This window comes from Filicampus tigris, chromosome 8 (genome assembly GCF_054856515.1).
Source record: "Filicampus tigris isolate MCC_2025a chromosome 8, RoL_Ftig_1.0, whole genome shotgun sequence".
NCBI classification, from domain to species: domain Eukaryota; kingdom Metazoa; phylum Chordata; class Actinopteri; order Syngnathiformes; family Syngnathidae; genus Filicampus; species Filicampus tigris.
In genome coordinates, this window is record NC_141224.1 from 20,119,947 (window position 1) to 20,136,773 (window position 16,827).

Genomic DNA, 16,827 nt, shown 5'->3' on the forward strand with positions numbered 1-16,827 from the left:
CGGCGGCCCATGGGTGCAGGCCCGGCCACCAGGTGCTCGGCAGCGAGCCCTACCTCCAGGCCTGGCTCCTGAGGGGGGCACCGGTGACCCGCGTCCAGGCAAGGAAAATCGTGGACCAATGTTTCTCACCATCATAGGGGGACTCTCAGCTGTGCTTTATCTGGTTCCTCACCTAGGACCTGTTTGCCAGGGGTGACCCTGCCAAGGGCATAAATACCCAAGAACTTTGGGGCAAGCAAACCCCTTCACTAGAGATGGGCGGTTTGATACCAAAATATTAATATTTCGATCCAGAGTGCTCCATTTTAAGTATCGATCAAGATAAGTATCTATGTTTTGCAATAAATATTTCTTTGTCTCTTTTTTAAAAAATATTTTTCTGCATCTCACTTCAAGAATAATAAAGTCTCACAACATATGAGACAGTGGTTTTGAACTGGCGTCTGAAAGAATAGGAACAGCTGGCCTGTCCGTTCATTTTTAAATAAATAAATAACCTATACAACTCAATTGAAAAACAAACTGAAATCTTTAAAGGGTAAAAACAAAAACAAAAATATATGAACTCACAATAACCTGGAGGCATAAATACGCACAACTTCAAACTATTACTCTGTTGCAGCATCTGGCAAGTCTTTTTTGCTAAGAGTCTGTGTGGCACATGATGATTTGGCAATATGTGGCCACGTTTGTCTGCAAAAAGGCTCCAAATCTGTCAGATGGTGTCGCCTATGCACAGCCCTTTTCAGCCCTGATTGATTTTGATTGGATTCAGGTCTAGTCTGGAAGGTAATTTTCTTCTTATGAAGCCATTCTTTTGTTGGTTTGGATGAGTGCATCGGGGAATTCTTAAATTTTGAAATTATTTGAAATTATTTATCTATATTTATAATTATATTTTTTTGATTACAAAAACCTAGCATTTGAACAAGGGTGTGTAGACTTTTATTCCCACTATACAAAAAGAATTGAAAGAGTGACTGGCTAGCAAATGTGACACATTTAATCGACTTATCTTCATATTGAAGTCAAATGATTGTGAATTATTTTGGAACAAGCAAACTTTCCCCTATGTGGTTGAATTCTGTCAATAGTGATTGTAGATGAGCAGAGACAAGCATAAGCCCCAAGCTATGAAGCTGCATTGAGTCATGCATTTAATTAAGATGTGCTTGTAAACATTAACTATGGAAGACACGGAGTGCTGTAGCTTTCCTGTTGTGTATGCTAGGCCAAGCAAAATGGTTCAAGCTTTTATTTGCTTTGCATGTTGATTTGAACATATAGTAAGCCTACTCAGTTCTCGTTTTCAAATCCATCCATCGTTCAGCTATACGTGCTTGTGCTTATCTAAGTAAAGTTTAGAATGTCGTGGAATTTTAAAAAATTCTTAAAAGGCAATCAAGCTCATAATAAATGTTCTATTTTTGATTTTAGCATTGATTTGATTATGTTGTCTTCGGAAACCAACACAAAGACAGTGTGGTGCCACACTGTGGTATTGGAAAGTCATAAGCAAATATTTGACATGTATATTAAATTCCTTTCACCCATGTCACAAAATTACCATTATAACACTTACTTTACTCAGATGAACATTAACATGATGTCCATGGTGCTTAGCTGCTTTTTAGGGTAAAGCAGCCAAAAGAGTTAATGAGTACGGCACCTGCAGCGTCCGAGCCTTTCATAGAGACATCTTGGACATAGCATTGATTTGATTCTCCCTTGATGCCATTTGCTACTCTCGTATCCTTGAAATATTTATTTCATTTAGCATCACAGCTTTATTGCTGAACAGCACCGAACTAATCGACATCTTTACAGTCATTTACAACCCTTACATTTTGCGCTATTTGGTTTAACGTTACTTAATACAAGGTCACATACTTAAACTCTCATCTCAATTACAGTATACGAGGAACAGCTGTTTATTTCTGCACAAAAGCAGTAATCTACATAAGGCAGTTGCTGGTCCCTGTATGAAACAGCTCTTATGACAGAAGCTCAGTCAATAAATACTGAAACTAACTGGTGTCCAGCAAAGTCAATATGGATAGAACCAGTAAGTGGGGCACATTTGGTGCCTGCATTGAAGAGGGTGGAGGGCCTTTGCTGGTTGCGGGGGAAATTGTAACATTTCAATTTATCCATGACTATACAAATAAAGGCTTGGGATCTTGGAACCAAAGTGGCTTCATGCTTCAAATCCAAGTTGATATGACACTGATGGGACTCCAAAGAAATTTAAAGATCGGGCAATTGATTGTACTGTAACTGTAGTCATCTTTCACCCAATTAAGTATGAGAGGACATGGGACATGCACATGTGACCCATTGATAAAGATCAGTTATTGACATAGTGACAAAGGAATGAGAGAGAGGCGTAAATTAAAAAGAGAAAAGCACCATCATAATTAAAGCATCTAATGACACAAGGATCCTACAGTTTTATAATCTGGATTAGAGCTGTCACTAATGAATCTTTTTAGAATAGATTATTTTGTTGATCATTCCTTTGATAACTCGGGTAATTGGTATGGTATGGTATAAAAATGATTAATTATAGTTTTGAGGCAGAACATTTTGCGTTAAACAATTTCTGTGGTCGATTTAGCCATTTTTTCTCCCAGGCAAACTCTTGATCAATAATTCACATTGTTAACCATTCAAATGAATAATTAAGGTTCCTGGTAGGGTGCCATCTATCCTTCCAGAGAAAGGTTATGGCCATCTTCAAAATGACTAGCACCTAACTAATGGTTACCTTGCGGAAAGGTTAAGATGATGGATTCAAAAATGGCATTTGGCTAGTAAACCAAAGATTAATGGTTCTATTTAAGACTCTGTTGGCATCTTAGTAGGAACATTATGTTGAAGTATCAGTGCAAGGAGAGCAAGGGCAAAACCATAAGCAACAATCAGTGAATCAAGCTGGAAATAAAGTTGAATGTAGAATTTAATCACCCATAATGGCATATATAGGAAGCCATTGCTCTTAATTTTATGATGGATGAATCCAAACGTTGGCGTGACAGTTGTCATGGTGACTTCATCATTACTAACTGGATGGCATGATGTTCTGCACAACTACATCTTTGCTGTTCCAAGTGCAGATCTAATTTTAGAGCTCTATAAGTCACAACATTGTGTCCTTTTCAAGGGGATTCCTTCATGGATTTCTCCTTGTGTCAGATTAAAAGGCCTGTCTGTGCTTTGATAGTCCTCAGAACAAATTACTAGCACAGAGAGAGACACGCCAAGACACACAAAAGAAAGAGCAATCAAATGACAGCACAAGCGGCTGATTTAATTTCAAATGCCATCTTGCTTGTGTTACAATTGTAGTGTCGCCATCACGTGCAATACTTTGAATCCCCATACAGTGGAACCACTAGTTATGAACACCCCTTTTGATGTACAATTCAAGTTACGCACAACATTTTCATAGAAAATGTACCTCATCACCAAACTTTGCAGAAGCCTGATAATGATTCTGGCCATTTGAATGGGTGTGATTGAGGCGGGAAACGTCTAAAACAGGATGGATAAGGGCTTAGGTAGCTCATTCAACAAGCAGAAAGGCTGTGATGGAATCAGTCTGGGAGGGTTAAATCCGGAATCAAAATTTGGAATAAACTGTGGCTATATTAGGGCTGAGCAATAATTCAAGATGGCAGAATGTTCATGTGCCTTTTTTTTCAAAGCAATAAACTGCTAGAATTATATTCAGAATTCTAACACACTTATGTGTAGTTTTGATAATTAGTTAACAGCAGACATGTGTATACACTTAAGATTATAATCAATAAATCATTCAATGAAAACAGTGAATGCTTTGACAGGCAGCTTGGCCAATAATACAATGGATGCCCATTGTCCAGTGTCAACTAAACAAAATGTGGATAAAGAGACCAATGTCATTAGTGTGGAGAACAATGTGATGTGTGAAGTGTGACGAATGAAAATGACCGTGACCGGTGACAGGAGTTAGAATTAGGTTGAATCAATTTCCAATTTCACTTTTGGTACCACCATCTTCCACTTGGACAATGCGGTTAAAGCTCAAGTGTGATGTAAATAAAAAGTAAAGTAATTAAACATCATACAAAAAGATAAAGCATGAAAAAATCATTTCTATTTCGCATATTGCACAAAGTAATCGTTTTTCCAAAGTGAGATGCTGGCGAGCGACAATCCGGAAGTGAAACGTCACGCCGAGAAGACAACGGCAGTGCGCAACATGGAATGTGCAGCCAGTCAGAAATCGACTCGGAAAGCAATATTTGAAAGTTATCTGGGGCGATCCAGATGTTTGAAGAGTTGGAGGAAGAGGAGGTTGTTGGCATGATGTATGTTGTACCATACATGTACCAGCCAGATACTCAGGCGAGGAAAGTTTGGAGATGGACTATCAGATTGGAAGAATGGTAAGCTATATAAGCTACGCCGCTACGGTTATTAGCCTAGCGTTATTGTTTGAAATTCCATGTTGTGCCGTGCTGTAAATGACACATGATGAGATATCTCACTTGGTCCCTTTATTCTGCTAGCACTGAGAGCACACGTCATAATGGGTTGGTGTCCCACATTTTCAAATTAGTGTAATTTCTTGTCACACTGTGATAGTACTAGTAGGCACAACTAAGGTATATTTATTAAATCATAAAATGCAAGTGAATTTATAGTAAAACTTTGATTGACAGTTTTCCAAAGGACGTGGAATGTTCATTCATTAACAGTCATGCCAGCTCATGATGTAGTGGGAAGAGCGTTCGCTCCGGTCATGGTGCTGCTGCTTTGTTCCCCTTTGTGTCACGGGTTCAAATAATGCTCTCTACCTTTATATTTTTTATTTTTTACTGCATTTACAATTTGTTGCAGTCAGTCGGGAGATGTCAACGAGACGTTTTGTTTCAAGTGTTTATTGCAGAATTAAACAGGTATGGAGTTGAACAGTTTCGGTGTTGCTTGTGACGAATCTGCACACAGGAAAAACAAAATGACTGAACTGGCATTGCCCAAACGGCCACAGCTGGAATCGGGAGCCAGTTAACGTGGAAGCCAGTTGAACTGTAACACCAGTGTGAAATCCATTTGCTTTGCGAGAGCGAAATTTACGTGCCCTATTCTTATCTTTTGGCCGCTCAAACAACTGTTGGCCTGAATGTGAACAATGCATCGCCACACAATGGTGAGGCATTTCGCTGAAAAACGCAATAACAACGGCAAAGAGCAGTTAACGGGACTATGAAGAATGCAGCACAATGGCTTCCTGGAGACTCGGTCCCTTCAAGTTTCGTTACTCGCCGAAGATTACGGGAGATTGCCGAACATTTGCATTTTCGTTGTTAACTCATTCACTGCCAGACATTTTCAGACCCTCTTTTACCCTAACGTTTGAAAAAATTAGAAAAAAATTTAAGTAAGTTGCTGGGATTGAATGACTGGACTGTGAAAAGACAAATAAATATGTCCTTGGCAGTGAAGGAGTTAAGCGCGTTGCTATGGATCTATTTATGAATCTGGGTGGGTTGCGTCATAAAAACTAACGAAAGTATGCCTAAAATAGTTTTAGCCGATAGTATTGCTCAAAAGATGTTTGGCCAAGTTTACTTCACTCTCAGTTTTTAACAATAACCTCAGCCACAAAATAAACAGTTGTAGAGTTGTGACAAAATGTAATTGTCTCTATCTGGTAGGCGAGGCACTGTCTAATTCTAATGAAATACAAATTGGCAGGTAAGCTGCAGCACATACATTTGGAACATGGTGATGTGACATGCTATACATGTCCGTTCGGAGCTTCTTTTAGTTTGACTTTGAGAGGCCTTCATGTCTGGCAGATGATGGCTAGAGTGAGAACCGCCATTCAGTGGCTCACCTCAGGGCTGCTCTTTGCTTTCCTTATGTCTGCATCTTTGTGTCTCCTCATCCGTCTCTGTTGTTCCCACAGACTTCAGACACTTTTTAATTGGATGCAGGTCAGCCAATAGGTGGACAACCTGAATGGACTGGTGTTATCAGTGTCTAGGCAGATGTGCTGTAGCTGTTCAGGTTACTTCTCAAAAAGAAAAAAAGGGGTAGAGAAAGAAGCCCACGTGCGAGTTAGGGAGTGAGGGAGGGGCGAAAGATGGCATCGATAAGGAGACATAGGAGGAAACCCACCATTTTCCTGTAGAAGCTCGGAGATAGATTATAAAGTTACTGCATCTGCTGGAGAGCAAAATAGGGAGACACAGCCAGCTGGCCCCTCGGCACAGGAGATGAGTTTAAGATAAAGCTGTTCCTCAAACACTCTCCCAAGTGTCCATCACAGTGCAAGCGAGGCTGCAAGGCACAACGTCTTGTTTATGTGTCTTTTTGACACTCGCGGCCTCTTCGTGCCTAGGTGCCGTTGCTGCATGTCTGGCTGCAGGAAACAATCATTGGCAGTGCTTAATCCATCCATCCATCACACTATCAGCATCCAGTATTGGTTGTAATTCGAAGGAACGTTCGCGTACAAAAGAAAAGAGTGATTGCTGACAAGAATCGGGTGGGATGTGGGCTGGAATCATTTTCTTATCTCAAATTGAACATTACATGTCTCCTTTTTTGTTTTACCATCAATATATACTTTTGTGTTGCTGCTCATGTCAAGATCATGACACGGTGCCTTTTGCCACTAACTGCTGTGAAATCCTTTGCAAGGTAAGCAAGGGTCTTGTTAATCAGCAGGTCCACAATGACTGACAGGTTTAGGAAGGTAGTGTTGGAGATAGAGAAAGGCAGCAGATCCCCATTATTTCAAGAAACCTGTTCAAACAGCCAGGGGAACATAAGGACTGAAGAGTGAGAGGAAATAAACGGGAGCACACCATGCTTTGGCTCCCTTCCGCTCTCTTCAGCAGACAGACACAGAATGAGCGGAGACACAGTGATCCTACTCCTCACTGTTGCCACGGAGAGGGGTGAGGAAAATCTGTCTGACTGCAGCTGCATTTGAGGGTCATTTCAAGAACACCAAGCAAAGCAGAGTCTAGCTCTTTGTTTAGTTTGTGCTACTAGAACAAGAGATCCCCCCAAACGCTTCACGAGCCTTCTCCTGAACAGCAGCTAAATCGATAAAAATGACAATGCAGCTGGAAGGTCATTCGCAAGCACAGCTAGCTCTGTGGTGGAATGTTGCCTACATGTGGCACAGAGAGAATGGAAAAACAAATACCATTTTGCCTGTCTGTCTCCAAGCCATGTAGAGAAACACACAAAACTACAGATCACCTTGCTTTTTAGATATGATGATGATGATGATGATGATGACGACGATGTAGACACACAGCAAGTCGTTTTACACAGTTGCCACAACCTTTCGGTCTGCTTTTCCCCCCAAACGTGGGCAGAAAAACTCACAAATAATTTGAGGCTGAGGTACACGTGTTGCACACGCAAAAAAAACAAAATTACGTCTTGCCCTCAGTCATGAGCTACCAAGCATGGTTAGACATAAACAGAGCAGCTAGTCAGAGCAACAGAAATCACCACCAGCTGACGCACACGCAGAGCGGCTGCAGCACCATGCAAGCAGGAGATGGTCAGACCCACCAAACGGCATTACACAAATAAAGAGCTTGTTTGTTTCGCGTGCTACTCACGGAATATTCGACGGTCCCTTTGGGTCTCTGGAATGACATGCGCCTCCCATCCTTCTTCTCTGGGGTCTTCTTCTGGCCGGTATCTGTAAGCAAGCGAGGCAAGGTACGCATTACATTCATGTTCCTCTCTCTCCAGCTTGTCACAAGCTGCCGTTTCCCAGCCCCGTGGGTAGACAGCTCATTCGTCAACAGTGAGGGAGCCAGCCAGCCAGCTATGTGAGCTGTGAACGTCGGACAGCTTTTTCCCTCTCCGTCTCTCTCTCTCACTCGCTCGCTCACTCGCTCGCTCTCTTTGCTTCCCGCTCTGCTTCTACACTCCTGCTCTTACATGCTCTCTCACGGTGTCCTCCTCTGCCACTCTCTCTTTTTCCTCCTCCTAGATCACCATTCAGAGCAATGACAGCTGTTGAAAGCAGTTCACCTTGCCTGCTTCCCGTTATTGCCTCTCACGGCGGAGACCAGGCTGATCTCCAACAGAGTGACGCTCTGGATGTGAAGCCGAGAGGACTTACAGGAGAGGAACACGTTGGGAAGTGAGATTAGTCAAGACGAATTTGAAGAGAAGGACTGTGCAATAGTGGCACATGAGGGAGGGCGGCGATATAATCGGTTGTTTTGGTTGTGTTGTTGTTTAGGGATTTAGGGAGAGACACCAGCAAAATGTGATGGGAAGAGACAAATGACACTGAATAGTGAGTAGTTGCGGGCAACTTTAATGGAAAATAAAGATAACAGTGATTGGAAATTACGCCTGCATATAGCGATGTGAATGGGTGGGGAAATATACCGGTAGTGTGAATGTTGACATGCAAAAGTGAAGAATCGAACAAGAAGGGGTTGGGTGGAGGAACAGCATTGGAGGCAAGAGGGTGGATGGAATACTGAGGCATTACATGAAAGAGAGAAGAACAGAGATGAACAAAATGGAATAAAAGTCTTGGTCCTAAGAAAAAATAGGAACATTTTGCTTAATTGTAGACTAAATTGCTTATATGTGCGGGGATGTGGTCAAATTATGCTGGAGGTGGTAGTTGACACTTCTCCTGACACGAGTTTCTGTCGGACATTCCCAGCAGGCCATACGTCCTGCTATGAGCATTACTAAAACTAAACATTTTCTAATGAGTTGATTCAAGTTGTAAAATAACTGTGAAAAGGACACCATCTCATTCTGCCCTCATCTGTTGAAGTACTTGTATGTATGCATGTGCAGTAATGTGTGAGTATACCCGCCACGCTGTCTGTCTGTTGGCAGCTGTCACTCAAGAGCAGACTGCACGAGTGCACTTTGATCGCGCACCCAGAAATCCATCGATCCGTTCGCATTATTTGAAGGCAAAGCAAGGCAGTTTTGTTTATATAGCACATTTCATACACACAGGACACAGCTACAAGTATTTACAAACACAATAGTTAACAACAGTCAAAAGCGAAGCAGAGAAAATAAAAGTATCTTAAAATGACTTGAATGTACATTGACAACAAACTTATCAACTTACTTACTAATCAAAGGTATGAGAAAAAAAGCAACTTTTAACCTGGATTTAAAAGCATTTCCACTCAGGGCTGACTTCACTTGTCAATCTGGGTGGGCCTGAGCACACCTAGGCCCATCCATGAAGCCCCTGGTATCATTATTATTATTATTATTATTATATGTTGTCAGTTTCTGTGTTCAGCAAGCTTTGTGATGAGATAAACCTTTTGAAAATAGGATAAAGACTGAGAAAGTTGTGAATGATTTGGGGACTTGTAAGTTTTTCTTTTTTTTAATGTCTTGCAACTTTAATCCTCTGCACATTGATTGAGATGTGTCAAACGGATACCCTTTTTAGGGAAAAGCAAATGTGAGTGTGGTTTATGCAAATTACACCGTAGCAGGCACACAGTGTCATTAAAGTGGAAGTTAACCCAAACATATGTTTTTCAAGAATATGTTCTATGCAAGCCCACTAGAAACAGGGCATTCTTATTAATATTGCATTTGTGGAATAAGTGTTAATCCATTTGTTTTAGCTATCTCTGGGGGCGGCCATTTTGTCTTCTGTCAACTGAAAATGACATCACAACTGCTCACAACGACAAATCGCGGCTCAGATTCAGAAAACAGGTCAGCCGTGATTGGTCGTTGTGAGCAGGTGTTATGTCATTTTCAGTCGACAGAAGACAAAATGGCTGCCCCCAGAGTTGGCTAAAAACGAGTGCATTTTGCTGCTTAATTTATATTCCACAAACGCAAAATTAATCAGAATGCCGTGTTTCAACTAGTGGGCCTGCTGGGAACATATTCTTGAATAAAATATGTTTGGGTTGACTTCCGCTTTAAAGAATCAATTCTGATTCATCAACCAACGCACAGTGGTGCGAAGAAAATGGGATGGTACGCACGTGTCGTGAATTCAATGGTGATTTGGCGTATATGCTCAACTTGTGTGCGGAGTAGGAATATTCCTATGCTTTGATTAGTCAATTAGGCCCATTATTAGTATGTTTTACCTTGCAGGACGAAAAAGATCAAACGTGTTACATACTCGGCTTAATGTCTCATGAGATGGAAAACTCACAGATTATTACGCGCCCCAAGTGCATCGGGCTTTATCTGAATGCTCTGAACCACTCCGCTCTGCTTCCAATGACCAATCAAAATGTAGCCTTTGCAATTTGAAAATCGTGTTTTAACATATTGCAATTATATTGGAAATGTAATTAATTGTTCATTCGGCCCTAGTATTCAAGACTTTCTGTTTAGTGCAGTGGCACAAACAAGAGTCAAGATCTGTCCCCCCACGTGAAGGCGGAGAGCGGATACCCTCTCCTTCAGACCTAACATACAGGGAACCGAGCCCGGGGGGGCATCAAGTATGCCTATGCCTACTTGCCGTCTTCCATCGGCGGCAACTCCAGAGTGAAAGAGAGTCCAACTCCTCTCTAGATGACTGGTTCCGAAACCCAAGTCGCAAACGTGCGTTGAGGCTGCCCGACTGTATCTTTTGACCTCACACACCAGGTTGTGTTCCTTCCCTACCGCAGAGGTGTCAGTCCACGTCTCCCTTGAGCCAGCTTCCGTAATCGGAGAGCATACTGCCAGAGTCGCCATCTCAACCACCAACCAGCTCGCACCGCAGCAAACGCCCTTGACCCATTGAAGTGGCGAGCCCATGGGATGGGATGGATGGATGGACAAGTGCTAAGTATAATAGTGAAATATTATACTGTATATTGACAATTAAATATTGTTACAATTGTAATACACCCAATATTTTAGTCTAGGAAAATGCTGATACGTGTATCATCATCATCATCATCAATCCCCCTAAGAATGTTGCTAAGATTAGGAGGACCACTGTTGGCATTTTCCCTATTTTGTCTCTCTCGCTCTCTCTCTCTCTCTCTCTCTCTCTCTCTCTCTCTTTTTAATAGTCATTGGAGGGGTCGATAGCAAAAATGTTGCTAAGTGGACAACGAAGCAGAAAAGTCTTAGCTGTTGGTCGCTTATACCATCCACCACGTGCACAGCAAAATAAAAGCACCACTTTCAAAATAAAAGCATGGTATATTCAACCTTTTATTCTGACTTCACTGTTAAGGCCTGTCGGAGACTGTGGGTGGGCCTGATGTGGCCCATGGGCATACTTTGCCCAGGTCTAGTCTACTCTGTGTATAAGACAGATGGCATGTGGAAGAGATTAATAGCTCTTCTTTAAGAGATGCAGAAAAGAAATTTGCCCATGGTGAGGGAGTGATTGGTTCAAAATTAAACCTCACCATTTAATTTACACTTACGGCTGAGCACAGCATTTAACCATTGTTCCATAACAGAGGCACACATTCTTTTCCACTACACAGAATCTAGGAGCCTCTTTAATATCCTCTGTAAGAACTCTTACAGCACGATTGTTTCTTGTGAACCGTCTGTATTCAGTGACGGTTACAGACCTTCAGTCAACCAAGGTTCCGTTGTGAGTAGTGTGATGGAGTGAATTCCAGCTATGATTTGTTTTTGTCTACAGTCCAAGGGCATCAAACTCAATTGCACAGGCACCATTAACTCAAAGCACACTTAAAGTCGAGGGCTGAACAGCATAAAAGGGATACTTTACTAATTTTTCAATTTTTAGCCATCCAAAGTTAATATATAAAGTTAATATAATGATTTTGATCATTTTGTTATTTTTTTGAACAACTAACACTTTGAAAAAAAAACAAGCACATTTTGCCACTTGCCATCGACTGAAAATTACATTACATCAAGTAATTAGGGCTCACGTAACGACCAATCACGACTCAGCTTGTGAACTTGACATGAGCTGTGATTGGTTGTTACCTGAGCACATGGATGTCATTTTCAGTCGACAACAAGTGATAAAATGAGTTTTTAAAGGTGTTAATTGGACGTGAAAAATAATGAAGGTATCAAATATATTAGCAAACATATTAACTTTTTTATTGCTGAAAATGGAAAAATTAGTGAAGTATCCCTTTAATATTTTTGAACAAACTAAAACTGAATGTTTTTGAGCATGAATTTCAATTGAAACAAATAGGCCACATTATTACTCCAACTATAAAAGGCAATTGTGTGTATCCTGAAATGCTGAATGAAAATATATGGAAACATGGAGTTCTACTAAATGATGTGGAATGATATTGGTGAAAAATGTGGAATGATATGGAATTTCATTGAAAGATAGGGAATGATGTGGAATGGTATAGAGCGATATAACTTATGGAAGTTATATTTATTTTTGCATATCGTCGCTGTTCTGTGAAAAACACATATATCAGTTATAAGTTATTTTTTTCCCCTAAATATTGGCCATAAAATAAGAGATAAAGTCAATAGCTATCTAATTGGCTGTTCATCCAAATAAAACAACAGTTATGAATGGAATGGTCAGTGACTTGCACGTGAGTGACCTCGTCCCTTTGTGTGTGGATTCAATATTAAAAATAAATAAATAAATAAATAAGATCCAAAGTCTGCAACGTATGTAATTAATTTATCCTTGAATATCTGTGTATGTTATGAGGTATACAACAGCAAAGTAACTTTAAACTTTTTTTCTGTCTTTCAGAATCTTAATATTGTCAAGCATATTGCTCAAGATGAATCATGGTTGCGATATTTACAGTTCCTGTGCCTTTTACATAGCAATGGAAAAATATGCACGGGGGAGCATGAGAAAAAACACCAATGTGACTAACATTACCTCATGGTCTGATAGAACACACAAACAGCAGATTTTCCTCTGCTCCCTTGTTTTTCCTACCTGCTGGTTATGTATCCCACCCCAGCTGTTATTTTTAGATTTGCAATTGGGGAGTCAAAAGCTCTCTTGTTGAAGATTGGATTTCATAGCCCTTGGCAAATACAGGTGAACTGAAACAATTACTTAAACAATTAAAACAACTATTTATTATTGTTAATACTGTTATGTATATAATTATACATTTGATACAGCGAGTTGTGTTGCTTTATGGTGATTATGCACCACCCAACAATGACTTCTTTACTTACTCTTTGGCCCTGTGTGATAAATAGAGCAATGGATACAGAAATACTCTTTTTTACCTGCCAACATCGCTACCTATGTTCAAACGTTGGGCAATCAGCAGAACTGGGCATCTCCGAGTTCCTGACCTGCATATTTAATCGACCCGCGTGGGCCCAGTCGGTTGGAATAAGCCAAACGCAGTGTTGTTTTTGTCAACAATGATGATGAAATTATTTCGTTAACGCCCCTTTCTTTATGACTATAACGGGACGATGACGAGCTAAACGTGGCTCTTTGGTGACTAAAATATGACGTGACGTATATGGGTTTTTGTTGACGAGACTGGAAGACATTGTTAGCGTGTGGTCTGTTAGACGTTCAAAATGTATGACCGGAATCGTTCAGATTTTAGGATGTCAGTGTTAAGTTATGATTCCTTGATGAGTGTGAGTGGGATAGGCTCCAGCATGCCTTACACCTTTTTGAGTATTTGTCGACTAAAACTAGACTAAAACCTTTTGGGGGGGAGTTTTCGTTAAAACTAAAACTATCACGAAAAGGAATAACTAAAATGTGACTAAAACTAATGAGCATTTTTGCCCAAAAGACTAAGACTAAAAGACTAAATCTAAAATGCCTGCGAAAAACAACACTGGCCAAACGGCGTCGAGAACGGACTTAACCGATGCCACGTCACACGCAGGTGCTGCACTCCTGACACGTGGCCGAGTAAGGAAAAAATAAAAAAATAAAACAGTGTTGTGTACCTTGCGGTCCCACAGATGGAATGACATGCTCCATATTCTTTTTATTTCACCGATCACCACACTGTGCGTGTGTGTGTGTCAGTTGTTTTCTGCGTGTGACGTTAAAATTACGTTCTCGACGTCGACTGGCTGTCGCCGACGAGGGTCGGGCCGGGACAACGCGGTGTCGATTAAATATACAGGACGGGAACTCGGGGACGGAGGGACGTTGCCCATCTCTGGCAATCAGACGTCAGCAAGCAAGCAGTTAAAATGAAAAAATTCGGACAGAAAATAGAACTGGGAAGCCTATCAACAATAGTGGTCAGTGGCACATCCGCCTCACAGTTCTGAGGTCGGGGGTTCGAATCTGGTCTCTGGCCTTTCTGTGTGGAGTGTGCTTGTTTTCTACCTGCTTGCGCGGCTTTTCTTTTTATCCTCTCACTTTCCCAAAACATATTTTTGAATTGAAAACGCAAAACTGTCCATATGTGTGAAGGTGATTGTGAATGGCTGTTTGTCTATATGTGCCCTGCGAATGGCTGGCGACCAGTCCAGGGTGTAACCTCCCTCTTGTCCAGCGGGGGATAGGCATCAGCTCACCTGCGACCCTGGTGAGGATAAGCAGTACGGCAAATGGATGGAGTTTTAAAGGCCATTTGTGTAGAGGGTTAAGTACTATTGATTTACTGAGCTAACAGTCTCACAGCTTCACTCATGACTATGTAATGTGCTTTTGTAAACAGCAGAGAGCAGAGAAAAGAAAGGTTTTGAAGAGCTACATAAAAGATAAGAAATTGTCTTTGGATAAAAAGAAAAGGCATTCTCTCACATGCTTTAAAGCAGGCCAGGTCTGAACAACGTTTAGCATGCTTGTTCAAGCACTTAATGAATACAAGCATTAAGGACTAAAACAAATCATTCATAATGTATGCATGTTTGAATAGCACATTATTTTTAACATACATTTTTACTTTGCGGAAAAACAACAACTAAATTCTATGGCTGCAGGGGGTGCATGTGGAGAACAGTCATGCCCTCGCGATTATGAATAGATCATTTATAGTCAAGTAAGGTTAAAATAGTGTTAACTTAATGTCAAATCTATGCAGTTTTCACAGGTGGGCTCAGATCATTTGAATAATACTGGTGTTGGGCTTAAGAGTGTATTGAAGCTACGTGTGCATGAAAGCAAATCAAAGACATGGGTCACTCATTCCATAAGAATCCCCACAAAATCTTGACAGCAATGCCCCAAAAGGGAAGGATACATAATAGAATATCTGAGTGATTGGGGACCATGTGTCAAAGTGTGTAAACATGCCACTTCTTCAAGTGTCTAAATCAGGGGAGTCCAATCTTTTTTCTTTGAGGGCCGCGTACACAGATATAGAAGGATTCGCGGGCCACTCGTAACCTTCTCCGATTTTAATAAACATGCTAAAACCAATAAAGTAAGCAATTATGTATTATAGTTCTTTGAGCAGGCTTTTTTAGTTTAGTTTTGAGTTATTTTAAACACCTGTTAATGGTGATAAGGCAAACAGTTTGGGATTTTTCATGATTTTAGGTTGACCCACAGCCCTGTATCCCACTAGAATAGGTCTGCACCTGCCCTGAGCAGATATCCACTTTCAGAGTGTTCACAAATCATCTGAGCCGCTTATCCTCACGCAGGCACGAGGAGAACATGTAAACTCCACACAGGAAGTTTGGAGCCCAGATACGAACACACGACCTCTGCACTGTGAGGCAGATGCCGCTGTCGCTAATCCATTTGAGCCTCAAACAATTTCTGTCAAAAAAATGAACTCTACTGTATTATAAAGATTTACAGCAATAACAACCTATGTAAAGAATTCAACAGCCATCATCATGCGTCATTGCCTATTGACATCGTGCTCCTTCTGGTGTGTGAGCCTTGGCCACCGAGGGGAAGTATAATACAAATATGCAAATACATACATACATACATACATTTAAAAGCGTTTCATATCTAAGTAACCAAGTAAGCTACAGTAAAAGTCGTTTTTTGCAGAGGATAACTAAATGCCTGTGAGTAAGGGTGGGCGATATGACGATATTAGATCGTTAAGCGATTCAACGTGTTCACGATCTCATAAAGCCGGAAGATCGTTTGATCGCCTCTGGCGATCATGGCACATATATACAGTTTAGCGCTATGGCGGCGCAAAGCCGCTGACTCGTATACCCGACCAACCCTTCGCAGAACGCACAATGCACCGTACGTGACACCCCCGCCTCCCTGTTTGTTTGGATAGTGGGAAGCTATAGCGGAAAGTCGGTTCGGACGTCAGCGCCGACAGGCAAAGCAAACGGAGATCAGACACATGGTAGCCAGAGGCAACTGCTAGCTCCAAGCTAAATGGATGAAGATTGTTTATTTAAGAGGTGGTTGGCCCCTGGTGAAAATATCTACACTGCCTGGTGCAAAGTCTGCAAAAATACTTTTTCGCTCGGGGTGTCAAAGCCGAGTCGCACATGAGAGGAGAAAAACACCAGCGGTCTGTGACAGCAGCTAGCAGGGTCCGGCTAATCCCGGCGCTTGTTGGCGACATGTTGTGACATTTCAGTGTAAGTAACGTTATTGTTTTAAATCACATTCCATTGTCCTTGTTGATGGGGCAGCGGGGCAAAATCAATAAATAGGTGTTATCGTAAATAACAATTGTTGTCGTCTGTTGCCATAGCAACAGTTTACATTCACGTAAGGGCTAATGAGCTGTAAATAGGGATGTTCAAATGTAATCTGTTGACTTTCTCGTTGACATTTTTGTTTTTCAAATATTTTTATTATATGTGCATATTTTTTCAAGCATGGCGGTCGACCGGTTAGCACGTCCGCCTCATAGTGCAGAGATCGTGGGTTTGAATCCGGCCCCAGCCTTCCTGTGTGGAGTTTGCATGCTCTCCCCGTGCCTGCATGGATTT

General features: G+C 41.3%; 1 protein-coding gene across 9 annotated transcripts in view; it reads right to left on the reverse strand.

The window, feature by feature from the left end:
• oxr1a (oxidation resistance 1a) overlaps nt 1-16,827 on the reverse strand; it is a 188,321-nt gene that overhangs the window by 47,672 nt on the left and 123,822 nt on the right. For all 9 annotated transcript variants that reach the window (XM_086037172.1, XM_086037171.1, XM_086037177.1 and 6 more), the window contains one exon: nt 7,635-7,717. In XM_086037172.1, coding sequence (XP_085893298.1) covers nt 7,635-7,717 — 83 coding nt within the window. The remainder of the gene's footprint in view (nt 1-7,634; nt 7,718-16,827) is intronic.